General features: G+C 40.9%; 1 protein-coding gene across 1 annotated transcript in view; it reads left to right on the forward strand.

Moving 5' to 3' along the window:
• Positions 1-27965, forward strand: part of LOC132828295 (lysine-specific demethylase 9-like) — a 68542-nt gene that overhangs the window by 13650 nt on the left and 26927 nt on the right. Inside the window, exon 2 of the mRNA XM_060845275.1 lies at positions 7278-7948. Within this exon, the coding sequence (XP_060701258.1) occupies positions 7278-7948 (671 nt within the window). The remainder of the gene's footprint in view (positions 1-7277; positions 7949-27965) is intronic.

The raw sequence follows: 27965 nt of genomic DNA on the forward strand, positions 1-27965 counted from the left end.
GTTTCAATCTCTCGTGCTGTTTTTTTTTTGCAAGGCCATTAGCTTTTGGTAACTGCAGTAATCTGGAAAGAATGTGAATTCTGCATTTTATGTATCCTGACTAAAGGAACACATTATTTGTTTTACAGGGAGAGGGATTGAGGACAGCAGCTGAGAAAGAGTGAGCTCCAGGATTCAGTAAATACAGTGCTAACATATGGCAGCCTTTTCCTTAATTAAAATTGTCTTGAACCTTTATGATTGTGGTACACTGTGTCCACAGTTTGAATTTGTATGAAGTTGCCAGTTTATAGTGATAAATAATTTTGATTATGACCTGAAAATCATAATGAGACTTCTTTAAAAAAATCTCTATCCTGTATGGCTGTCTTTTCCACTAATGTGAACTGTAACTTGCTGTTTTTTTCTTGATTTCCTGAGTATTGTGTAAAGCTGAAAAATAATTGTGCTCAGTCAAAAGGAATTTATACTCTATTGCTTGCTGTTCTGTGGCATTGCACTTGAGGAGTCAATGTCCAAGTGTTGCCTTTATGTGAAGCAGGTAAGGATTAGATGATAGGTGAACACTTGAAATAGAGTCCCTAGAAGTTGCAACATTAGGTTATAAGTGAGTCATTCAGAGTCTTCCATGCTGAAGGAAGATGATTGTAGTGATAATGTCATAAAAAGCAGAGAATGTTGCAAAAAAAACCTCTGCAGGGCAGGCAGCATTTACAGAGAGAGAAACAGTGTTAATGTAAATAGAGCTGTATGAAAGATTATTGATCTAAAATATCAACTGTTTTACTTACCTCAAAAGCTGCCTGATCTGTTCGGTGGTTGTTAACTGCACTATTGTATTCTCCACATTTCTGTTAACCACAAGCATTTAAGTTGTAGGAATAAATTACTGCAGGTGCTGGAATCTGTACTGAAAACAACAGGTGCTAAAGATACAATGGGTCAGACAGTATCCATGGAGAGAGAGCAAGCTAACTTTTCAAGTCTAGATGGCTCTTCATCAGAGCTGAAGTGAAGTGTCAAGGGGACAGCATTCATGCTACAATTTCTTTTTTGGTGGGGTGTGTGGAATGGGGTTAGTGGGTGTTGGGTGCTGATCGAGAAAAGATTTTAATACTTCAGATTAAATGATTAGGATGTGAACATGGCAGAACAATGGTGTCTCCTGCCAGACTTGAAAGTACAGACAGTCCCACTGGGATTTTTGGGGGAGAGGGGTCGAGGACATGATAACAAAATAAAAGAGGGGGAAGAAATGGGAGCTGGTTCACAATTTAAAGGTGTTGAACTCAGTATTGAGTCCAGAAGGAACTGGGACAGTGGGCTGGAGTCCTTGCTGGACATGGGGTGTGACGAGCTGTAGGGAAGGTAGCTAAAGGAGTCATTGGCTTTGTAATGAATGACAGTGAACAGTTTATTCCCCAAAATGGAGGTAGAGAGGCTAAGGATTGGAAGGCATGTGTTGGAAATGGGCAATCTGGAAGTTATAGAGGGGTTGGTATTGGACGCAAAATGAGTGAAGTTTTCAAGGTCCTCAGAGTGTGACGTGGCACTGAAGCCGTCGCCAATGTACAGTAGGGGCCAGTGAAAGACTGGAGCAAGGATTGTTCCACATACCCCATAACAAAGCAGGCACAACTTGGAGCCATGTAGGTGCCCATAGCCACTGCTTTGACTTGGGAGAAGTGAGATGAATTAAAGGAGAAATTGTTCAATGAGAGAACCAGCTCAACCAAGTGGAGGAGAGTGGTGATAAATGGGGATTTTTCGGGCCTCTGGTCATGAAGAAGCTGAGAGCTCTCAGACTGTCCAGGTGGAGAAGGGAGGTACAGAGGGATTGGACATTCATTGTGAGCATGAGGCAGTTAAGGCCAGGGAAGTGGAAATTGTCAATATGGTGGAGGGCATTAGAGGAATTGCAAATGGAGTCCAGGTAGGAGGGAATGAGCTCAGTGGGGCAGTGAATCACAGTGCAAGCTGGAAGAACAACATCTCATCTTCTGACTAGGCACTTTAGAACCTTAGTTATTTTCAGCGTTTGAATTGTGTTGCTCTGGATAGACAACAGCAAATGGATGTCTTGTTAGAAAAGCAGAGTGGGGTATTCTGTGTATATTCATGACTGCACTGACATAGTTGTTTAATGATAAACACACTGGGAGAACGAGGGACAATCGCCAACATGGTGAATGGAAAACCCATGGACGCAGAACTTTGGTTTGCAACCTCATGTTATTCCTCACTGACTAAGAGGAGTGAAGTATGAGCAGATGTGAAACAAATGTGACATTCGATCCTGTGGATTTCTGATGAGTATATCAGGCTGAAATTGTGCTTGGTGACTACTCATTCATGAATAGCTAGCTTAAGGGGCTTGAATTACATCAATCCCCAGTTAAAGCAATAACGTTTCCTGAAAATTGGGCTGCAGTGCTGTTGAATATATGTTGCAGGTGGTCATCATATAATCACAGAATCATTACAACAAAAGGTGACCATTGGACCCATTGTTTCTTCTGGCCCTGTGAAGAAAAAAATCCATACATTGCTACACCCCTTCCTCCTTCCTAGATATTTAAAAATGTGGAAAGGTTTATACCAAAGGAGAGACTATTATGCTTGCACCAACCCGATAGTTAGCCTCCCAGCCCAACTATATTTTCTATCACTTGGTCCATACCCTTGGAGGACTTTAGGTGGATGACCAGGCACCTTTTAAATCTGATTAGGGTGTCTGCATCTACTGCCTTTTCAGAGTTCGACCCCTGCCACCTTTGTTTCTTCTCTCTTCCTTCTACCAATCACTTTGAATCTGTGAACCCCCTTGTCACTTGACCCCTCTGCTAACTAAAATAGGTTCTTCCCATTGACTCTTATCAAGACCCTCTCAACCGTTGCACCTCAATCAGGTCTCCCATTGGACTTCTGTGTTTTGAGGAGTACTACACAAGCCTTTCTAATCTTTTCTCACTGCTGCAATTTTCTAGTCCTTGGAATATCCTTAAACCTCTGTACATGATCTCATGCAATTATATCTCTTCTAAAATGATGGGACCAGAACTGCACATGATACTTAAGTTGTGATGATTTATACAGTTCCAGAATAACCTCCCTCCTCTCATGTTCTTTGCCTCAGCTAATAAGGAAAGGATTCCATGCACTGCCTACATCATTTTGTTGACCTGACCTATCTTCAGGAAACTGAAGACATATACTTCAAGGTCCTTCAATTCCCTTCAGCTCGCATTTCTCCTGGATTAATTCAATTTGCCATTTTTCTGCCCAACTGACCTGTCCATTGGTATCTCCTTGGAGTCTGCAGCTTCCCTCCTTACTAATAACTACACAGTTTTTTTTTCTGCCATCTGCGATTTTCAAATCAATTATATATATCATAGAAACTCAAGGACCTAACTTTAAGCCCTGGGGAGCCCTAGTGGAAATAGCTTTCCAGTCGCAAAAACACTTCTGTTTCCTACAACTGAGCCAATTTGATGCATTCTCTTAAATCCCATGGACTTTTATTTTAACCAATCTGCCATGTGGAACTTTAGCAGGTGCAGTTGTGTGAAGTGGCATTCTTCTGAAATGTTGAGGAATGCAAGGCAAAAGGTAACGCCTTTTCCTTTTTTTTCTCCTGTCTTTCCCCCTTCGATCCACTTATCCTATAACGTGAAAATGTGATTAAACTTTCTAGTGGTAATTTGAGATTGATAAACTAATTTCTCAGGTGTCTTTTATCTCCATGTTCTTCACCTAGGAATTAACTTGTTAGTCCTTGCTATTGCTAATTGCATAGATGTGGTAAGCCATTTTATCTTGCTTCATCGTAGAGCACAGTATTGTGATTTTAGTTTTTCAGAAACCCCACTTAGCAATAGTTTGACAGTGACCTAGGAGAGTCAATTAGTCCTGAGGAGGTTGACTTTAAAACACAATAAGGTGGGCAATGTTTGTCATGTACTGAATTAAAGCAGGTGAAACGTAATATTGCAAGGCAATACGAGTACCGTGTTGATGTTGAAGTAGCTATAAAGGAAGTTAGGATAAATCTCTAAAAGATGTAATTAATTCTCGAGAACCAAAATCACTAGCAATAAAATGTTTAAGTAAGTAGATCATAAGCCAGAGGAGCAGAAGTAAGCCATTTGGTCTCTGAAGTCTCCTGTGCCATTCATTGAGTTCATGGCTTTGATTTGATTTTGATTTAATTTATTATTGTCATATGTACCTAGGTACAGTGAGAAGTTTTCTTTTGTATGCAGTGCAGTCAGATAATACCATTCACAGTCACAGAACAGAGCGAAACTGTTCACATTATTCCAGTTGTCATTTGACTAGTGCCTTATATTGAGTTAGCAAGACTTGCCTACTTTTGTACTCTATTCCGTTTGAGACAAAGGCCAGCAGTCCATTTGTCGCCTTTGTTTTCTGGTGCACTTACATGGTAATGTTGATGATTTGTGCACGTAAACCCCCAAATCTGTCTGTGCTGCAACTTCCAATACACTTTCCCCACCTAAATAAAATCCAGCTCTTCCATTCTTGGAAAATTACTACTAGTGATTCCACTATCTCTGTAGCTATTTCCTTTTGAAATCTAAGATGTAATTCATTAGGTCCAGGAAGTTAACTTTTAGCCCCCCAAATTTTTATCTAGTGGTGGCTCTTGTTTAATTCCTCCTACTCCATCCATCCTTTGCTTTGTCAAGTCTGCATCCTGGTCCACTCCACCCTAATGAGTTTCAGCTCTAGGTATTCAATGCGCCAGGACACTGGTCTCAGCATGGTTCAAGTGAGGTCTGACCAGAATGGTTCGCTTCTTTCCCAGTGTTGATACCAGTACCTCATGAATTGAAATACATACCTCCCACACTAATCTTTAAGCGTTGCGTTTAACTCCTTGCATTTATTTATCTGTGCCAGTTTGCTGATGGTTTAGGTAGTAATTAGTCATAGTCAAGGAAATGTACAGAATGGAAACAGGCCCTTCGGTCCAACCCGTCCATGGCGACCAGCTATCCCAACCCAATCTAGCCCCACCTTCCAGCACCCGGCCAATATTCCTCCAAACCCTTCCTGTGCATATACCCATCCAAATGCCTCTTAAATGTTGCAATTGTACCATCTTCCTCTGGCAGCTCCTTCCATACCCATACCGCCCTCTGTGTGAAAATGTTGCTCCTTAGGTCTCTTTATCTTTCCCGTCTCACCCTAAACTATGCCCTCTAGTTCTGAACTCCCCCCCCCACCTCAGGGAAAAGCATTTGCCTATTTACCCTGTCCATGCCCCTCATAATTTTGTAGACCTCTATAAGGTCACCCCTCAGCCTCCAACGCTCCAGGGAAAACAGCCCCAGCCTGTTCAGCCTCTCCCTGTAGCTCAGATCCTCTAACCCTGGCAACATCCTTGTAAATCTTTTCTGAACCCTTTCAAGTTTCACAACATCTTTCTGATAGGAAGGAGACCAGAATTACACGCAATATTCCAACAGTGGCCTAACCAATGCCCTGTACAGCCGCAACATGACCCCTCAACTCCTGTACTCAGTATCTGACCAATAAAGGAAAGCACAACAAACTCCTCCTTCACTTTCCTGTCTACCTGCAATTACACTTTCAAGGAGCTATGAATTTCTTGGAGGTTCTACTTTTTAGTTTAACTCCTAGTTACTATAGTTAATCTAATAGCATACCAGTCATAGGAAATCAGACTATGAAGGGCCAAATAACCTTGTCCAGAGCTGTCGTCTTCTGTGTCCAATAGACTAAAGTTGTAATATCACCTCTTGCATTAAGCTGCAGACTGCAGTCGTCTTGAGTAACAGATCTATGTGGCATCTATTCACATTTCATTAGAGCTTTTGGCACCCAAATACATTCCAGTCATTTGAAACGTGATTCCAGTTTTTCAGATCTCTAATGCTGATGCTATATGCTTGTGAAGTGAACTTGTATAGACCTGTGCCTGCTGGTTGAATGGTATTTCTTGATTAACATAACCAAAAATCTGCTTTGTTAAACTGCACTGGCATTTAACCCAATTTAAACATATATAAAAACTTAATATATCAAATTCTCGCATGCAAACTTCTCACTGACGGAGTACAGGCTGTCTGAGGATTAAAGGTTAATGGTCTTTCATTTCCGAGCTATATCTGTACTCCTCACCTTAGGTCAGTCAAAAATATCAACAAAGCTCAATATATTAGCCACAAGCAAAGTGTTTTAATGATGGTACAAAATTAATTACAAAGCGAATTAAATATTAAATAAATCAAAAAAGGAATTTAATAAAGTACCATGTCAAATGTTACTACACAAAATAGGAGCTCATAGTGTCAGAGGTAACATGTCTGTATGGATAAAAGATTGGTTGGCTGTAAGGAAGCAGAGCTGGGATAAGTAGTTCATTTTTGGGTTAGCCAGCAGTAAATAATGGAGTGCCAGGCAAGACTACCGGGACCTTAACCATTTGTAATCTAATTCAGTGACTTGAATGTGGGACTGAAAACAAGGGAGATGGATTTGCCGCTAGCACGAAGTTAGTAAGAAAGTAAGTTATCAAAGGGGGGTGGAGTGTCTACAAAGGAATATAGATTTGGCAAAAATTAGGCTGATGGAGTATAAAGAAGGAAAACATAAGCTTGTTCACTTTTGTAGCAAAGATAGCAGAGCAATATTCTATTTTAATGGCAGTAGAGTACAGAAGTCCAAGGAGTCTGGGTGGCCTGCTGCATGTATCACAAAAGTAGATTGCAGGTGCAGCAAGACAAATGGAATATTTGCATTTATTGCAAAGCAAGTGGAATATGAGGTAGGAAATTCTTGTTGAGACCATATCTCATGTACTGTGTACAATTGAGGAAATCTCTTCCATGGAAAATATGGAGACTGTATCATTGTATTTATTCCATGCTACAGTAGTTTGATTGGTGAGGGGCAGACAGGAGCATGGAGTTGACCTGTGATCTGTATGAATAGCTTGGCTGAATGACTGCCTGTTGTTCCCAAATCCTTTGTTTGTATGATGTACTGTATGTTCTCAACGGGACTTTTCAGAACTTAATTTTGCAGTAGAATTATTCATGTGTACATCATAATAATTTAGTTAACACCCTATAAACATCTCAGAATGCTAACAATTAGATCGTTCCTGTGTTGTTACTGATCCTGCCTCTACATAATAGGCAGAGGAAAGCATAAAGCCTTAGGTTTAGATTTGCAATTGTACAGAATAGATTTGATACAACCTTGGAATTTATTCCCCATCACAGGTGGCTCAGATGAAAATGGGAAAAGCCGAAGACTGGATGAATACTTGGGCAAAAAGACAAAGAAAAAGAAGAAAAAGAAACATCGGGAAGGTGAACGTCCGAGACGACTAAAAATGTACAACAAAGAGGTGCAGACGACCTGTGCAGGAATCACTAACTTTGACCTGGACACTTTGGGGCACGGTTCCTTGGATGAATCGAGTGTAATCAACAAATCCTCTGTAGAACATAATGAACAGCTTGACAGATTGGATCTGAAAATGAGCCATTGTGCCATCCCCTCAGGTGCACAGTTACCGTACTTATCTCACAGAGACCACTGTGTACGTAAGGGACTCTTACGGACAGGTTCCTCTAAATTTGCCCATTTCATTCACGTGGAGCATCAACCAAATGGTGGTGCACCAGTGCTCCATGCCTACATGGATGAACTCTCTTTTTTGTCTCCTATGGAGATGGAGAGGTTTGCTGAGGAATTTCTTGCTTTGACTTTCAGTGAAAATGAAAAGAGTGCAGCTCATTATGTAATGGCTATTGTACATGGAGCCGCAGCTTACCTGCCAGACTTTCTAGATTACTTTGCTTTCAACTTCCCCAACACTCCAGTGAAAATGGAAATATTGGGGAAGAAGGATATAGAAACTACAACCATCTCGAACTTTCGTGCTCAGGTAAGAATTTGTTTCCTACACTTTCTGCTTATTTATAGTTCATTCTTTAAAATATAAATGAAGAGAAAGGACTTGGGAATTGATAGTTGGAAATCCAGAATGTGCTCTGCATGCTAACAGAATTGTTCTGAAAAGAAGTGGGTGCGGAGGCTGTTCACTGGGATGTTGCCTGGACTGGAATGTTTCGGGTGTGAAGAGAGACTGGAGAGCTTGAGGTTGTTTTCCTTTGAGCAAAGAAGGCTGAGGATGACTTGGTTTAGCTGTTCACAATTGAGGTATGCAAATAGACAAAACTTTGCTCCTTCGAGGGGTCAAGAACAAAGAGGCATAGATTTAAAATAAGGAGCAGGAGATTTGGAGACGATTATTAAAGGATTTTTTTTTCACCCAGAGGGTGATGGCTATCTGGAACTCAGTCTGAAAGGCTTGTAGCTGGAGGAACTATCGAGACATTTACGAGCATTTTGTTACTATTTCTGTAGCTTTCTTATTACTGGCCACTCAGCATGTCTTCAACCCAGACTATTTTGGAGACTGCTAAGCTAATGGCACAGTGGCAAGCACTGCTGCCTCACAACGCCAGAGACCCGGGTTCAATTCCCGCCTCAGGCGACTGACTGTGTGGAGTTTGCACATTCTCCCCGTGTCTGCGTGGGTTTCCTCCGGGTGCTCCGGTTTCCTCCCACGGTCCAAAAATGTGCAGGTTAGGTGAATTGACCATGCTAAATTGCCCGTAGTATTAGGTGAAGGGGTAAATGTAGAGAATGGGTATGTGTGGGTTGCTCTTCGGAGGGTCGGTGTGGACTTGTTGGGCCGAAGGGCCTGTTCCCACACTAAGTAATCTAATCTAATCTAAACTTGTACACTACCTTTTTTTCTCAAAGCCTCTTCATCGGGATGGTTCTGTCTTTGTGATACTAGATTTGTTTCACTAGACAATAGTTTTGTTTTCCCCCTAATGCACTGTACTGTTCACTTCAGTGATGTAACCACTTCATTAAAATGCATGTAAATACATCTCTAGATATCCTATCACTACACGTGGAATACAGATATAAAAGTAAAATTGTCTTCCCTTCTGAACACAAAATATAAATAGCAATCAAATTTAAAACCATCCATTATTTCATGTACTTTTAGAACTTGTTTCCAAACAACACACACAAATCTTCATAGAATTAATGCACCTGATGGGCTGAATGGCTTATCTTGGTGTTGTAAATGTTATGTAAATCCTTGTAAATTAGTTACACCCGGGATGCTTAATCCAGTGCATTTGCATGTCTGTCTGCATGACCCTGTGTCAATGGGATCTAAATATTGAGTAACTCGGGCATTTCTCAAGTGAGCAACTATTGTCAGGTTGTCAGGATAATTTTGTTGAAACTAAAGTACTAACTTGGATTGAAAATTGGTTGGCTGACAGGAAACAAAGAGTAGTGATAAACGGCTCCATTTCGGAATGGCAGACAATTACCAGTGGGGTACCGCAGGGATCAGTGTTGGGACTGCAGCTTTTTACAATATATATTAATGATATAGAAGATGGTATTAGTAATAACATCAGCAAATGTGCTGATGATACTAAACTGGGTGGCAGGGTGAAATGAGAGGAGGATGTTAGGAGTTTATAGGGTGACCTGGACAGGTCCTCACTTTCTTCCAGGTTAGGTGAGTGGTCAGTTGCATGGCAAAAGCTGTTTAATGTGGATAAATGTGTGGTTATCCACTTTGGTGGCAAAAACAGGAAGACAGATTACTACCTAAATGGAATCAATTTAGGTAAAGGGGCAGTACAAAGAGATCTGGGTGTTCTTGTACACCAGTCAATGAAGGTAAGCATGCAGGTACAGCAGGTAGTGAAGAAGGCTAATAGAATGCTGGCCTTCATAACAAGAGGTATTGAGTATAGAAGCAAAGAGGTTCTTCTGCAGCTGTACAGGGCCCTGATGAGACCACACCTGGAGTATTGTGTGCAGTTCTGGTCTCCAAATTTGAGGAAAGACATTCTGGCTGTTGAGGGATGCAGCGTAGGTTCACGAGGTCAATTCCTGGAATGGCGGGACTACCTTACGCTGAAAGACTGGAGCGACTTGGCTTGTATACCCTTGAGTTTAGAAGACTAGAGGGGATCTGATTGAGACATATAAGATTATTAAAGGATTGGACACTCTGGAGGCAGGAAACATGTTTCCGCTGATGGGTGAGTGCCGAACCAGCGGGCACAGCTTAAAAATACGGGGTAGACCATTTAGGACAGAGATGAGGAGAAACTTCTTCACCCAGAGAGTGGTGGCTGTGTGGAATGCTGTGTCCCAGAGGGCAGTGGAGGCCCAGTCTCTGGATTCATTTAAGAAAGAGTTGGATAAAGCTCTCAAGGATAGTGGAATCAAGGGTTATGGAGATAAGGCTGGAACAGGATACTGATTAAGGATGATCAGTCATGAACATATTGAATGGTGGTGCAGGCTGGAAGGGCAGAATGGCCCAGTCCTGTACCTATCGTCTATTGTCTAATGAGAGGCCTTGACCAAGGTTTCACCTCATTCTCAGCCTGCAAGCTTGTGAAACAAAATGAACAAATTTGATTTTACTAGTTTTGGTCCCAATATTGCAGTTCTGAAGAAGTATCACTAGACATTAAGCATTGACTGTGCTTTCTCTCCACAGATGCTGCCAGACCTACTGAGTTTCTCCAGCAATTTCTGTTTTTGGTTTGGATTTCGACCATCCACTGTTCTTTGGTTTTGTTGGACATAAAGATCCTCCGCTTAGTGTCTCATCCAAAATATAGCATTTCCGATAGTGCAGTTCAGGAGATTCAGCCTTGAGGGAGCACTCAAACAGAAAGCCTTCTGACTCAGATGAAAGTGCTCCTAACTGATTCAGTCAGGCAATAGTGGTATAATGGTGATGCTGTTGGATCAGTAGTCCAGAGGCCCATGTTAATGCTATCAAGACATGGGTTCAAATCCCAGCATTGTAGCTGTTGGAATTTAAGTTTGTTTAATAAATCATGACAATACATCAAGTCTCAGTAATGATGCCATAATAACCAATATTTACCACGTTTAAAAAAAAAACTAATTAATGGTCATCAGGAAAGAAATTTGTCATCATTGGGTGGCACAGTGGTTAGCACTGCTGCCTCACAGCACCTGTGTCCCAGGTTGAATTCTAGCCTCTGGTGACTGTCTGTGTGGAGTTTGCACATTCTCCCCGTGTCTGTGTGGGTTTCCTTCCACAGTCCAAAGATGTGCGGGTCAGGTGAATTCGCCATGCTGAATTGCCCATCGTGTTAGGTGCATTAGTCAGAGGGAAATGGGTCTGGGTGGGTTAATCTACGGAGGGTGGGTGTGGACTTGTTGGGCCAAAGGGCCTGTTTCCACACTGTACGGAATCTAATTTAATCTAATCTAATTACTTGATGTGACTCTGGACTACTGCGATGTGGTTGATTCTTAACTGCCCTCTGCAAAGCAAGCTACTCAGTCCAAAGGAGGTAAATGCTTACTCTGTTTGCGATTCTCTCATCCATAGAAAAAATACACATCTGTAAAGCATTTGATATGATAGGCTGATGGAGAAAGTGAAGTTGCATGGCATCCAGATTGTACTAGCTAGGTGGAGAAAGAACTGGCTGGGCAACAGGAGTCCGTAGTAGTGGAAGGGAGTTTCTCAAAATGGAAAACTGTGACACCACTGTTGTTTGTGATATACATAAATGATCTGGAGGAAGGTATAGGTGGTCTGATTAGCAAGTTTGCAGATGACACTAAGATTGGTGGAGTAGCAGATAATGAAGGGCACTGTCCGAATGCAGCAGATGGAGTTCAGTCCCGTCAAAATCGAGGTGATGAATTTTAGAAGATCCAATTCAAGAGTGAACTACACAGTAAATGGAAAAGTCCTGGGGAAACGTGTTGAACAGAGAGATCTGGGTATTCAGGTCCATTGCACCCTGAAGGTGGCAACACTGGTCAATAGAGTAGTCGAGGAGCATATGGCATGCTTTCCTTCAACGGATGGGGTATTGAGTACAAGAGTAGGCATCATGTTACAGTTTGGCCGCATTTGGAATACTGTGTACATTTCTGGTCAAAAGGATGTGGATGCTTTTGGAGAGGGTGCAGAGGAAATTCACCAGGATGTTGTCTGGCATAGAGGGCACTAGCTATGAAGAGAGGTTGAGTAGGTTAGGATTATTGTCATTAGAAAGACTGAGGTTGAGGGGAGATCTGACTGAGGTCTCCAAAATCATGAGAGGTGTTAACAGGCTGGATAGCAAGAAGCTTTTTTTCCCAGAGCGGGGGACTCAATTACTGGGGGTCATGAGTTCAAAGTGAGAGGGGAAATATTTTGGGGAGATATGTGTGGCAAGTTCTTTATGCAGAGGGTGATGTGTGCCTGGAATGCATTGCCAGCAGAAGTGGCAGAGGCGGGCACGATAGCATCATTTAAGATGTATCTAGACAGATACATGAATGAGCAGGGAGCAGCGGGATACAGACCCTCAGAAAGTAGGCAACAGTTTAGATAGAGGATCTGAATTGGCACAGGCTTGGAGGGTTGAAAGGTCTGTTCCTGTGCTGTTAATTTTCTTTATTCTTTGTACACAATGATGTCCTGACTCTTGTTTATCCCTCTGTTAACAACACACAAGCATATTATACAATCATCGTCACATTGCTGTTTGTAGGAATTTATGCTCAAGTTGATTGCATTACACAGTGGCACTCCTTCAACAGCACTTTGGTTGTGAAGCATTTTAGGCTTTCCTCAGGTTGTGAAAGTGGCTATATAAATACGAGCCTTGTATACGTTCTTTCCTGCTACTTTAGATGTGGTTTGCAATATGAATGTCTTCGAGCTAATTATTGCCACTTAGTTCTACAGTTCAGTGAAATTGGGTGTAATATTTCACTTCAATTGAATGGAAAAATATCTGCTGACCTCCATTTAATGCAATATTCTGTCAGTGTCCACCTATCTAGTAGTTGTGTGGTTAAGATGTTGATTGTAATCATATTTTGCAAATTACGAACTTCCTCCTGTTTGTAGTGTCTGATACCACAAACAAGCTTACCTGCTGAAAGTCAATGTTTAACATGATGTGATCTGTAAAACTGAAACATGTGGATAAGCTGTTCTGCTCAGCTGTATAATCCATCTATTTCCAGGCTTGTAACACCTTTGTTTGTTCTGAGCTTACACTTGTTTAGTATTTTATTTATTGCACAATACTCTGAAACATCAGAGTTGGTTTGGGATTAAAAACACTTTTTTAAAATCTGTAGTATTGGTGTATTGAAAAACATTTGGAGGTCCTATGAGAGACTGGTAGTTGGGCATTATTTCCCCTTATTGCAGAAATTCTGCATCCCAAAAGTGGAGGCTCAACTGCTGATGTATGGGTCAATACGTGATAGAGCATTGAGACAGGATGGTGCAGGAATTATGGAGTTTATTAATCTTTCCTCGAATCACAGAATCATTATGGCATCGAAGGTGGCCACTCAACCAATCATGTCCATGCTGGCTGTCTGACCATTATTCTCGCACCATTTACCCAGGACCCAACACATTGTTTCTGTTCAAATAAGCATCTCATTAGCTATTGAATGTCTGGATTGAACCTGTCTCCATCATGCTTCTGGACAGTCCATTCCAAACCCTAGCTACCAGAGTGGAGCATGAACCAACAGCCTTCTGACTTGAGGTGAAAATACGAGCAAATAATGAACAGTGCACGCTCAGTCACAGCTGACACACCAATATCAAAATATGTTTTAAAAATGAGGGGATGCCTTTACTGAGCAATTACTGCCGCACACAAGTAGCGTTACCTGTTTACCAGACCTTGAAATGAAAGTGGCATAGAGGAAAAGGAAAGCTCAGTGCCTTACTGCAGGGGTCTGTCATGACGGAAGTTGCAAGGAATATGAACTTCTGTGCACACTGGCCCTTTGTTAGAAACACTGATGGCTTGTTCGAATACAGTCATGGCTTTTCAGAAGATTCAATAAAGCGTCTGTGTTCATTTTAGAATTTAACCTAATGGGTTCCTTTGTAGGAGCTGCTCCAGGATTAGTACTGCTCCTGAATAAATGAGGAAGCTGGAAGAATGCCAGGGAGACTGAGTAAGCAAGTGGTTATAAATATTTGCTGGAAGTCTCACGTAGAGGCTGTAACTCAGCTGTCTGACTGTGTCCTCGGGTGACGCTGTTCCTGATTCAGGACAGTGTGTCTTGGCAGTACTTGGATGTTTGGAAAGGAAAACAGCTTCTAGTTGTTTGAACATTCCTGCCTTATCCCTTAAGCAAACTTGTACTAGTGGAGCTATTAATTGGTTTGATAATTCACTTAATTTATTATGCACAGAACACTCATGTAGTTTCACAGTACAGAAAGAGATCTTTTGGCCCATCATATCCAATCAGTCGTTAAGCACCTATCTACTCCAGTCCCATTTCCCAGTACTTGTAGAAAAAAAACAGCGGGATGTTTGTTTGCTTCTGAAATGAATTTCCAGCATTTTCTGATTTTATTTCATGTTTCCAGCATCTGCTGTCTTAACTCATGAATCATTTAATTGCTCAAAATACTAGCATTTTTCAGTTTATACTGGCTCTTATATCAACACTGAATTAGTATGTATCTTTAATGAGTTTTCTTTTAATTTGAGATGCAAACCAGTATAAATTCAGCTGCCTTTTTGGTGCATTAAATCTTTAGTAGAAGTACAACTACAGATCTGTATTAGAAGAGCATTCTGTCTGAAAGTATGATGGGAGGTGACTCTTGATTCATGCAGCATTTGAAATATTGATAATTATCCATTTTTGGATGAATTGAAATAACCTGTAAGATCTGTAATGCTTTTATGATTTTGCAATATCTTGCTATTCAAATGCTGCCATTTCAGGTTGTCAGAATGATGGTACTTATTGTTAGCAACTCCTAATCTATTATTAATTGCACATTGCAAATGGTTCCCTCAGACTGATGCTGTTCTGAGGCAATTTTTATTCCATTATTAGTGACCTTGGAAGGGTTTATTTCATTATCTCAGCGATTTATTTGATTTAGAAGGATTTTCTTTTAAATAAATTGTTAAAAAAGTTAATGTATGAAACAAAAAGATTAAAAGATCACAATTATGCTGTTAATGAAGTGATTCAACTAGTTACACCCATGTCTCCCTGTCTGCTCAGGGATAGAACTACCATACTGCCTTTAAAGCCACCTTTATGTAACAAAGCAAAATTTATTAAAGACAGCCCAGTTTAATCTGCAGTAGACCATTATGCAGCATTGTTGGTCTTTGTCACAGAAATTAAATTCTGCTGTACAATGCTGAAGTCTGGCATTTACTTCAAAGTAAGAAATGTTTGCAGACAATACTTTGCTCCCCCCTTGTTCCTTGAAATGTATTGAACAAAGCCAGCCAAAAATGCAGGCGAGTAAAGGTTAACCAGCTACATCTTTTGATGCATGGTGTCTTCCTCCTTCAGTTGGCAAATCACTGGTCACTTTTGACAGCATTGCCTGTGACCTGTTTCGTCATCCTCTGTATAACATCAACAAAGCATAGGGACAGATGGCAGCTTTTCAGGCCCTGGAGCCTGTTCTGTTTCAGTTAGATCATGGCAGATGTGTATTTCCTCCCCATTTGCCTGTCTCTGATACAGATCCCTTGGTACGCTTACCCAATAGAAATGTATCACTCACCCTTAAAATTAAAATTATTTTCTGCAACCTTTGAAGGAAGAGATTTCCACAAAGAAAATTTCCACCAGCTAATTACTACTTGATTTCTCTCCCCAGCTTTCATTTTAAAATTTTGCACCTCTGGTAGAGAAACAGAGGTTGAATCCTTGTATCCACCTTATCTAATTCCTTTATCATTTTTGAAGACTTTAAATTTATCACCATTCCACTGCCTGAACCCAATGGAACACAAGTCAATGCAATGCAGAGTTTGATCCTCTTAACCTATCACTCTTGTGAATTGTCCCTCACCCTCTAGTAAAGCATAACATCCTTCCGGAGTTGTGGTGCCCAGGACTGATCAATGTTGCAGATGAAAGCAGACCAAAGCTCTAAGCTAAACTCAATGAAATCATCATCCTTCTTTGTCCTCTTGTCACTGTCCCATAACAGTTCCTGGAATGTCATTTTTTAATTTCCTGAATTGATCAAATAAGAAGCTTTCTTGTAACATTCTCAAGTCTGTCTTCTGGAGTCCTTGTAAATTTGCTTTGGCTGGCTGTACTTTCAGCTGAAACCCATCAGGTCTGGCAATATCTGCAGAAGGAGAAGCAGAATTAACATGGTGTTGTAGCGCAGGGAGATCTAGGAGTTCAGGTATATAATTCTTTGAAGCTTGTTTTACAGAGATCAGATGATTAAAAAGGCATTTACCATGCTTGCCTTCATTGCTCAGTCTTTTGAGTACAGGAGTTGGGAAGTTGTGCAGGACATTGGTAAGGCCTCTTTTGGAATACTGTGCCCTGTTCAGATTGCCCTGTTAGAGCAAGGATATTACTAAGTTAGGATAAACACAGAGGAACCTCAATTATCCGAACGACACGGGCGGGGAATATTTTGTTGGATAATCGAATGCCTGATAACAGTTTAGCCGAGCATCTGGACCTTGCAGAATTCGGATAATTGAGGTTCCTCTGCACATGAATAGGAAAGGTTTACAGTGATATGGACTGGGAATAGGCAGGTGGGACTAGTTTAAATTGGAATTATATTCAGCATATACTGGTTGGACCAACGGGTCTGTTTTGATGATGTATGACTCTGAGACCAGTGATTCTTCTTTAAAATTTGGTAGAGTTTCCAGCATCTGCAATTCTTTGTTTTTATTTTTGTTTTCAGCTGACTGTTTGTGTGTTGGAATTTGTATCAATCATGAGCAGCCGTAGCCCAGCAACTGTACCTTACCTTAAATGCCCTGGTGCTGTGGTTTGCTGCTGGGTAGACACTCCGCAGTCTTTCTTGGGGTGTTAATATCACTGGCCAGGCCAGCAGTTGTTACCCATCCCTGGATTATTGTGGAGAAGATGGTGATGAGATGAGGGAATGCTATACCATCAGAGATGTTGTATTTCAAATGAACTTTTTTGGACGTAAAAGATTCCATGGAACTGAAGTATTGTGAAGATTAGAGCAGCAATTGTCCTTCAAATAATATTGCAAAAACCGATCCATAGAAGGTTACTCGGCCCATAGGTAGAGCTATTCAGTTTGCTCAGTCTCCCCTTTCTTCAAAACCTAGTAAAAGTATTTATTTATAAAGTTCTTTTTGAGCCATAACTATTGAAGCTCCTTTCACTACCCTTTTAACACTGTGCGGATTTAGGGTGGTGTGGGTGGAGAGTAAATATTTTCTCATTGTTTCTGGTTCTTTTTCAGATGTTTTTAAATCTCTCTTTTGGCTACTGACTTTTCATGACTAGAAACCTTCCTCCTTTAACCTATAAATACACTGTATGATTTTGAACACTACAATTAAATCTATCCTTGAACTTCTTTGCTCTAAGGAGACCAAATCCAACTTCAATATTCTTGCCACGTAACTGAAATTCTTCATAATTGGTTGCATTATAGTAAACCTCCTGTGCACCCTCTTCAAGATCTTCATATTTTACATACACCAGAATTATAGAGTTATAGAGATGTACAGCACGGAACCAGACCCTTCGGTCCAACTTGTCCATGCCCAACCCAATCTAGTCCCACCTGCCAGCACCCGGTCCATTTCCCTCCACACTCTTCCTATTCATATACCCGTGCAGATGCCTCTTAAATGTTGCAATTGTACCAGCTTCCACCACTTCCTCTGGCAGCTCATTCCATACATGCACCACCCTCTGTGTGAAAAAGTTGCCCCTTGGGTCTCTTTCATATCTTTCTCATCTCGCCCTAAACCTATGCCCTCTAGTGCTGGACTCCCCTACCCCAGGGAAAGCCTTTGTCTATTTATCCTATCCATGCCCTCTAGCTGATGCCTAACCAGTGATTTATAAAGATTTAATATAATTTCCTTGCTTTTGTACTCTATTCATAAAAGCAGAGATCACGTGTTATTTATCAGACTCCTTAATTTGTACTGCCAGTATCAAAGTTTTGTATACATACTCTCCAAAGTGTCTGTACTCAAATTCTTATCACTTTTTTAGTCAGGCCTTGCTGCATGTCCAATGGCTGCAGTGTTTTTTCAAATTGCAAGTGACTAAGCTTAAAATCTTTAACTGGTGGTAAAGCACGTTTGGACACAAAGGTTGTAAATGTTACTATCAAGAGTCATTCTGCACGGAAGAGGGCCTTTGGGTCTATGCTGACCTATCTACACTAATCCCATTTTCCAGCAGTTAACCCATAGTCTTGAATGTTACACCATTTCAAGTAGTTTTTAAAGGTTGTAAAGTATTCCACTTCAACTACCATCCTAGGCAGTGCATTCCAGGTTCCTGCCGTCCTCTGGGTGTTATAAATAGAATTTGATGCTGGCCCACATAAGATATTGGGACAGATGACCAAAGGTTTCATCAAAGTGACAGGCTTTAAACAGTCATGGAAGTGAAGGCAGGGGAAGAGAGCATTCCAGTGCTTGGGGACCAGCCAGTCACTGTTGATGGAGCAAAGGGTCCACAGAGGAAGAGAGAAGACCATGGAGAAATTAGAACACAAAGAATCATTTTAAACTCATGGTATTACCAGATCAGAAGGGAGCTCAGTGAGTACAGGAGTAATGGATGTGACAGACAGCTGAAGCTGTACTGAAAGTGAGAAATCGATATTGATGGATGTTTACAGACTGAAACTTAATCACAGTGCTCTAAATGTTCTGAGTAACAATTTGCAATAGACTAAATATAAACTGTAAAGTGTATGAAAAGCAGATAATTTGAATGCATTGTCATGTGATGATCTCAGAGGGTTCTAATGGTGGTGGGATATTGGCACAGATTAAGGCCCTTTGTGACTGGGTGGGAGTGACTAACAAATGTACTGTTGCTATTGAACCAAAATCGTGCAAACATTTTCCTGTGATTCAAGTCAGTTGTTTTTCCTCAGTCTGGGTTTCTTATGTTGGATTTCTTCCAGCTTGAGTTGTTTTTGAACTCTTTCCTGTGAGGTTGATGAAAATATCACTTAAAATTCAGAGTTGAAAGGTTAAGCGCTTTAAATGTTCGTCTTTTGAATAAAACCTTTGAAGTAAGATTCTTTCTCACTGAGGCATGTAACTGCTGGTGTTTTCTTTTGCTTCTGACCAGTGTTGTAAGTTGGAATGTAATGGACAGCTGTGTGTGGGAGTTTGTGTCTAAGGAAATCCAACTTCTCCTTTCTGTTGTCCTTGAATGTGATAACAAATGCCAAACTCTGTTGTGTCCTATGAAAGGGAGTCAAAAATCTGTTGTCAAGGATGAGAAGAAACACTGGAAATAAAAGCGAAATGCATCTAAACAGTGTTTAAACAAAATCAGAAGGCATCCAAAGGAAGTAGTCCCATTTGGACAGCACTTTTCATAGGGTCAGCCAGCCCAAAAAAGAGCTTTGAAAAAGTTGACAAAGTAGTTCCACACTCTTGCTGCTTCCACCAGCCCTCCAAATATTTCTCTCTGAAATGTATCTCTATAACTTCTCATTGAAAGGCATTATTGAATGTGCTGCTGTCCCAGAACCCCCTCAGACTGCGTTCCAGAACATAACATTGTTGCAGTAGCCAATAAATTACATTGTAAAAACGAGTCACTGATCTGAGGGCAAATGTGACAATTGCTTTTGTGCTCAGCTAGATCCCAGAAACCACAAAAGAAATGAGCAACTTCTGTTAGCTGAGGAATTAATTTGGAGTAGGCACCAGGAGAATTCCCTAAGCCTCTTTAAGTAGTTATGTAATATTTTTTAATGTGCAAAGGTTCTTGAAAAGACATGGTATTCTCTCAATGCATCACTGAAGTGGCAGCATAGATCACGTAGCTGTAAGGACAACCTTAACTGTTTTTGACCGTGAACTATAAAATGGGCAAAGATACTGCTTTAAACCAAAGAAACTGTGCAAGAAAACGTGACAGTTTTTTAAAAAAAAAAGTTGCTGGAACTCATTGAGTTGTATCAACAATATCTTAGTCAAGTAGTGCACTGGGACGTTGTTGCCCAAGGACAGTCCTCTTAATTCAGGACCAGTTCTGTGTATATTTGTTCAAGGATTGGTCAGTATCAAACTTGGTGAGATATTTTCTAATCAGCCTATTTGCAGGTGTAATTACACACCTCTGGAACAGATGGGGCTTGAACCTGCCTCCTGGTACAGAGTTAGTGTCACTACCACTGCACCGCAAGAGCCCTAAAAACTGGTTCCTGGAAAAGTGGTCACAGCTTTGCATTTGAACAATACCTGTACTGGAGAAAAACACAGCCTCTGAAGGAAAAAGTACATAAATCCCCTCTATCACCCCCATGTTAATAACTAATAGAAAACTTCCTGGTAGCTGTTCTCACTTACCATTTACTTGTAAACACCTCTCTGCAGTCTTCCTTGTTGAAAGAAAAAGGAGTAAACTCACTTTCAGAGACACTTAAAGGGTGAATCCTCAAACAGTGAGTGAAAAATTGAGAATTCATGCATTTATAACTTCATTAGAGAATCAAAAGGACCTGAAGGAAAACAATTCCTGTTTTCAGAGCCTGTATATTGGACTGGTGTTACATTGACTGACTGTTTTGTTCCTTCTCCATCTAAATACTTCTGTTTTGTCTTGTCTCTTTGAGTGTCTATATGTGGATGAGAATTTTAAAAACTTTTAAATCAGCAATTCGTGTTTTTTTTGTTGTGTTTAAAAACATTTTGATTGACCTGACAAGAACATAGCTTCTGCTGTGAGCAGACTGAGGTTTCCCATTATTGCCTGAAGCACTTTTGCTTGTAGTTTTTATTGTGTGTGTGTGTGTGTGTCAGGCTATACTCTTAAATCAAGGGCAACTGTAAAGGTAAATAAAGTTTGTATCAATTTTATAACACAGCCGTGCATTTTTACACTGTCTTGTGAATAAACAAACTGCTTATTGAGGCATTGTGGTTTTAATCTGAATCCTTGTGAAAGACATCCATTTCCGGCCAACTGAGCTTAATATAACCAAGACTAAAAGTTGAAGACTTTATTCAGCTCCTAGAACCATTTGCTTTGAACAGAAAGGAAGTATAAGGTGATGTCAATCCAGTGTGCACGGCTGCTTCATGACTTGATCGACTGCAAAGTATTCACTTGATCTTTGTTAATTGTGCTACATCTGACTCTACTAGTGTGATCACACACCAGGCTAAAAATAAATACATTACCTTCCATAATTGACACTAGAAAACATTCATTGGGTTGTCCTAGTTCTTTGTAATGTAGCACACCTTCATTTATCATAACTGTACCCAGCAGCTGTCAGGCTAACATGATATTTAACAGCTGTGTCCAGGGCTGCAGCAGCAATGCCAGTGTGTCATTTGTGTATTAATCAGGTTTGTCTGTGGGTTAAATACTGAAATGAAATTAATACTCTACCATTAATGACTCAATCAACAAGTGCTAAACCATTCTATCACCAAATTCAAAAAGATTGGGAAGGAACTAGAATATATTGGGTGGGCCCTATGGCAAATCTATTAAAGTGACCTCAACTGAAATGTAAATGTATTCCCTTTCAACTGTCAATGCATTCTCACTCAACACTTCAGTTTCTGATTTCGAGTTAATTACTTTGGATAAATTCATCTGCTTCGCCTCTCGTGTATTCAGGTCTTACTCAGCACATTTGACCACATAATCTGACTGAGTATAGTACTGAATGAGCACTAAACTGTCACATTCTCTGTCAGGTGAATGTTGATGGATGGCATTGATCTCTATAATAGCTGAGTTAGGATTGTAGAGGACAGTAGGCAAGATTGGATCTTGAGAGCTTGTGAATTGGGAAGAGAATACATTATTGGCAGTACTCTGGCTGTGATAAGAGACCAGAATGAAACAAACAAATTGCTGGAAAAGCTCAGCAGGTTGGGCAGCATCTGCACAGACACTCAAAGAAACAAGACAAAACAGAAGTATTTAGATGGGGAAGGAACAAAACAGTCAATGTAGCACGAGTCCAATATACAGGCTCTAAAAACAGGAATTGTTTTTCCTTCAGGTCCTTTTGACTCTCTTAATGAAGTTGTGAATACATCAATTCTCAATTTTTCACTCACTGTTTGAAGATTCTCCCTTTAAGTGTCTCTGAAGGTGCGCAGAGAAATCAGAGTTAACGTTCCAGAACTGAGGCAGGGTCACTTGACTTGAAACATTAATTGTTCTCTGCATAGATGCTGCCCAACCTGCGGAGCTTTTCCAGCAATTTGGTTCTTTTTGATTTACAGCATCTGCAGTACTCTCGGTTTTTATTTAAACAGGAATGCAACTTGGTGAGGATATTTTCATTTGCTGAGCTGGAAACAAGGGAGAAAGTCTGAGGGGAGGTGTCTGGAGTTGGGCAGTGAGGGACAATACTAGAGGATTACAATCCTGGATCGATTTGGAACCTTGGTCAGGGATGTCCAATTGCTCAAGGTGAAATGGAATAAGAAGACCAAGCAACCCCCTCAAGCTGACTGCACTATTTTCCTTGATTTAACAAAAATGCCTCAGCCTTGAATAGACTCAAGAATGAAGTATCCACAAGCTTGGTGTGTGAGGAATTCCAAAGTTCCACAACATTGTGACCTTGCAGAGGAATATGTGAATTAGAAGCAAACGCAAGCCTTTCAGCCCCTCTAGCCTGCTCAGCAATTCAAGAAGATCATAGGTAATCGTATTCTGGTTTCAACTCCACAGTCCCACTTACTCCAACAGGCAGACTCCTTTGTTAGTCAAGAATCTATTTAAGCTGAAAATGTGTTGCTGGAAAAGCACAGTCGGTCAGGCAGCATCCAAGGAGCAGGAGAATCGACGTTTCGGGAATGATCTCCAGCATCCGCAGTCCTCACTTTCTCCTCGAAGAATCTATTTAAGTCTATCTAAAAATTATTCACTCATCCTGCCTCCATGGCTCTCTACAGAACAGAATTCCAAAGGCTTATTTTTAAACTGACACTAAATTTGTGTTTTCACAATAGAAGCTGTTTTCCAACTTCCACCCCTCAGCATCTTACTGATTTCAATAAAATAATTTGGTGGATGCAGACATTGTGGCCATGTTCTTAGTCAGAGGTTTCACGCACATGTTTGGAAACCACTGTCGCACTTGGGTTTAGGAGGTTCATGCAGCAGGGGAAAACTCCACCACCAGAGCCAGCTTATCTGACCTTTCATCGTAGGATATCTCTTCTCCATTTCCCCCCCCCCCCCCCCAAAATCCAGAAATCAGTTAAGTATATTAAGTATAACTTCTCTGTACTGCTGTTAATATATAAAAATGAATGCTGGAAATCTGGAGAAACTCACCAGGTCTGGCAGTGTCTCTGAAGAGAAAAGATTAGTGACTCTAACCCTCTATGACTCCTTTCCTTTTGGTAACACACAGATTGGGGGTTTTAAAGCTTTGCAACACAGCTATCCTTGCAAATATGGAAAGGGAGAAATCATAAAAGGTTAAAGATTATTGAACAAACAAGTACAAAGTAATCGGGAGGGACTGCTTTATCAAAAGCTGGAGTTAGCAGTCTTCGAAGGTTTTCAGAGGAATATTGCTGCAATGTACTTTCTGCATCACTGCTTCAGGGAAAGAAAGTTGACGACTTTCATAAAGCACAAATAGTGTCACTTTCACTTTTTATACAGAGCAGAAACGTTCCTTTGTAAATTGGAGTTGGGAGTTTTGATATCATTTGTAGATTATGCAAAAGTGTTAATTCCCTTAATTGAGTGCTATTGCAAAATTGTATGGTTAAAAGGCAGTTGACGGACTTCCTTTTGGGAGGAGGGGAGTGTGCTTGGTGCTGCTCCTGGCATGTACTGCTGGACTGTTCTTTGAACCAGAGATTGATTGCCCACCTTGACAGCAACCGTTGGTAGAGTGGGGAATATGCTAGGCAATGAAGTTAACGATCATGGTTAAATAAAATTCTGCTGGCCGACAGCGCCTTACGGATGAGTTGTCAGACCTGTTTGAAGTCTATCCAATTTATACAGTGGTAGTGTGACAATACAATAGGGAATGTCTTCAGTGTGAAGATGGGACTACGTTTCCACAACGATTGTGCAGTAGTCATTCACACTGTCATGGATGGATGCATCAGCAACAGGTTATTTGGTGAAGATGATTAGTGAAGTTAATTAGAATTTTTCCTTCTTGCTTCTCTCACCAACTGCCACAATTTCAGTCTAGCAAGTATGTCCTTTACACTCAGCCAAATAGGTCAGTGGCAATGCTACTAAGTCATTCTTGGTGATGGACATTGGAATCCCACTCCCAGAATACATTCAGACTCCAAGTTGGAGAATGGCATGATGGTGCTGTCACAGGATTAGTATTCCAGAAGCTCAGCTCGTGTTCTAGAGCTATGCGTTCATATACCATCTTGGCAAATGATAAAATTTTAATTCAATAAAATACAATATTAAAAGTAGCCTAATGGCAACCATGTAACCACAATCAATTGTAAAAACCCAAATGTTTCTTTCATGTCTTTTGAGGGAAAGAAATCTGCCAACTTTGCCTTCATTTGACTCCAGACCCACACCAAATCTGATTGATTGTTTCTCTAGGTCACTTCAGAAGTCAGTCAGTTCAAGGGCAGCTAGGGGATAGCATCCTTGCCAGTGATATCCATGAAAGATTTTTATAAAAGCATTGTTCAATATAGAGGAGTACTAATTCATTAGCCAAGGGGACATGAGAGATGACAATCGGGCTTTCTTTGGTCATGTTTGACCAGTGATAGTTTTGAGGACATTAATCACAGGGTAATTCCATTTTGACGATTTAGCACTGTTGCCATTTTTGTGGGGGGAGCTGAACAGTAGGGTTCTTACTGATGGGACAAGACATAGCCAGGATTTGGGGAGGTGATGGCCTAGTGATTTTCTGGGCAAGCTGGTTTCAAACCCCATTACTGTATAACAGCTGATGGAATTTGAATTCAATAAAAATTAGGACTAAGAATCTAATGAACTGCTGCAGCAATGTGGATGACACTTAATTTCCCCTGGAATATTAGGAATAGACAATAGATTCTTGCCAAGAGATTGTTGCTCATATCCCAGGAATTTTTTTTTTAGAAATGGGGATAGCAGTCTCTGTAATAATTCCACAAGTATGACTGTTAGGCTGTTCCTTGTCTATAGTGTGGGCTCGTCTGCCAGTTTTGGCACAAGTGCATAGGTGTTGGTAAGGAGACTTTGCAGGATTTACAGGACTGTTTACTGTCGTCATTTCCAGTGTCTACATCAGTGTCAGGTGATCTGTCTGGTTTCATTTCTTCATTTATACTTTGTCGAGGTTTGATATAACTTACTAACTTGCTAGTCCATTTCGGAGTTAAGATACAGTGCTATTGCTATGGGACTGGAGCAATGTTCTATTCAATTATTTTTCTGCTATGCAACCAGTGTGTGGCAGTGGCTTCCATAACCAGACGTCAGTGCTGGGAATGGCGTCGGTATGCCTAAGGATCTGTGCAGGATCCCTGTGCAGCTACACTCAAAACATTGAGTCTGGAGTTACATTATGACCAGACCAGGTAAGGATGGCAGATATCCATTCCTAAAGAACAAGAGTGAACCAGATGAATTTTTATGACAATCATTACATAGTCCCCATCAGGCTAGTGTTTGATTCCAGATTTTTCTTTTATTGAATTCAAATTTAACCATCTATCATGGTGTGATTCAGACTTATTTTTCCTGAACATTAGCCTGGAATTCTTGATTACTAATTCAATGCCGTTAGCACTGCAATGCCAACTTTTGATTGAGTCCAACAAAGATAGCTGCTCTCATCATGAGATTAGTAGATTGTTAGTAACTTTGCAGAAGCTTTTCAAAATGAACACCTGACATATTTTCAGAGGTGACTGGAATCTATAACTATTATGGTACAGTTGTTTAATCAACCTGTTTGGAGATGCTATTACACACTTTTGGAACAGGTACAACTTGAACCTGGTGGGGACACCACTATTTTTATTAACTCCGACAGACAACTATCTCCGAGAGAAATAATTATTTCTATACTGTAAGATGTGTTATTGACTTTTCACCTCTCAGATGGGCCATAGACAGTTGGTTATCTGCAGTGCAAACCTCTGTCTTAGCTAAAATTAACTTGTCAACCTGGTGAAGTTATTTGCATAACAAGGTAAAGTTGCCATAGTCCTACCACCATTAGGGTATTCAGTCATTGGAAAGAGGCAACTGGTCATTGTTTAACTTAGAGAGTCAACACACCTCAGGTGAGGGGAGAGATTGAGAAGGAGAGTCCTTCATGGTAACCTCGGCCGGTGTGGGAATTGAACCCATACTGTTGGCATCACTCTGCGTTGCCATCCAGCCAACTGCACTGAATCACCTCATTGCAAATAGCATGCCATAGATTCCATAACTAACAAATCAGGTCTAACCTCTTCAGACTTCTTGATGTCACAAGGAATTAAGGGCTACGGGGAGAATGCTGGTAAGTGGAGTTGAAATGCACATCAGCCATGATTGAATGGCGGAGTGAAAAATGAGGTCTGCAGATGCTGGAGATCACAGCTGCAAATGTGTTGCTGGTCAAAGCACAGCAGGTTAGGCAGCATCTCAGGAATAGAGAATTCGACGTTTCGAGCATAAGCCCTTCATCAGGAATAAGAGAGAGAGAATCTCAGCCGGCTTGGCTCTCTCTCTCTTATTCCTGATGAAGGGCTTATGCTCGAAACGTCGAATTCTCTATTCCTGAGATGCTGCCTAACCTGCTGTGCTTTGACCAGCAACACATTTGCAGCTGAATGGCGGAGTGGACTTGATGGGCTGAATGGCCTTACTTCCACTCCTATGTCTTATGGTCTTACTTGCCACATTCAGTCATGATTGGCGGTATGCAACTAATAGGAAGTGGAGGCTCCACAAATATTCCTATCCTCACCGGTGGGCAAAACAAGCTGCTTACTGCCAAGATCAGGCAAATGTATTTGAATCCATCTTCAGCCAGAAGTGCCAAGAACATGTTTCATCCTGGCCTTTTGCACAGATGCTGGTCATCAACCAGTTTGATTCATACCAGGTAATGTCAAGGAATGGCTGAAGGCACTTGATACTGCAAATGAACCTGACACCATTCCAGCAAGACTGTTGAAGATTTTTGCTGTAAATTAGCTGTCCCCATACCCAGTTGCCTCATTACAGCCACCACATTGGCATCTACCCAACAATGTGGAAACCACTGGTTATATCTTGCATACACAAAGCAGCATAGACCCAACCCAGTCAATTACTGCCTACTATCGATTGGATCAACGAGCTGAGGAGAAGTTAATTTGGATAAATGTGGGATGTTGCACTTTGGTAAAACAAATAAGGGCAGGACTTATACAGTTAAAAGTAGGACCTCGGATAGTTTTGTAGAATGGAGAGACCTAGGAGTTCAGATACATAATTCTTTGAAGTTTGCATCACATGTGAACAGGGTTAAGAAGTCACTTTGCTCTCTTGCCTTCACTGCTCAGACCTTTGAGTATAGGATTTGGGTCATCATGTTGAGCTTGTATGGGATGTTGGTGAGGCCTCTTCTGGAATACTGCGTCCACCTCTGGTCACCCTATTATAGGAAGGACGTTACTAAGCTGGAGAGAGTTCAGAAAAGACTTGCCAGGATATCGCTGGGAATTGAGGGTTTGAGTTATAAGGAGAGACTGGATAGGCTGGGACTTTGTTCACTGGAGCATAGGAAGTTGAGAGGTGATCTTAGAGGTTTTTTTAAAATCACAAGTGGTATAGATAAAGTGAATCCCCTAGGGTAGGGGATTTCAAAATTAGGGGGCATATTTTTAAGGTGAGAG

The sequence above is a fragment of the Hemiscyllium ocellatum genome, chromosome 26 (genome assembly GCF_020745735.1).
Source record: "Hemiscyllium ocellatum isolate sHemOce1 chromosome 26, sHemOce1.pat.X.cur, whole genome shotgun sequence".
NCBI classification, from domain to species: domain Eukaryota; kingdom Metazoa; phylum Chordata; class Chondrichthyes; order Orectolobiformes; family Hemiscylliidae; genus Hemiscyllium; species Hemiscyllium ocellatum.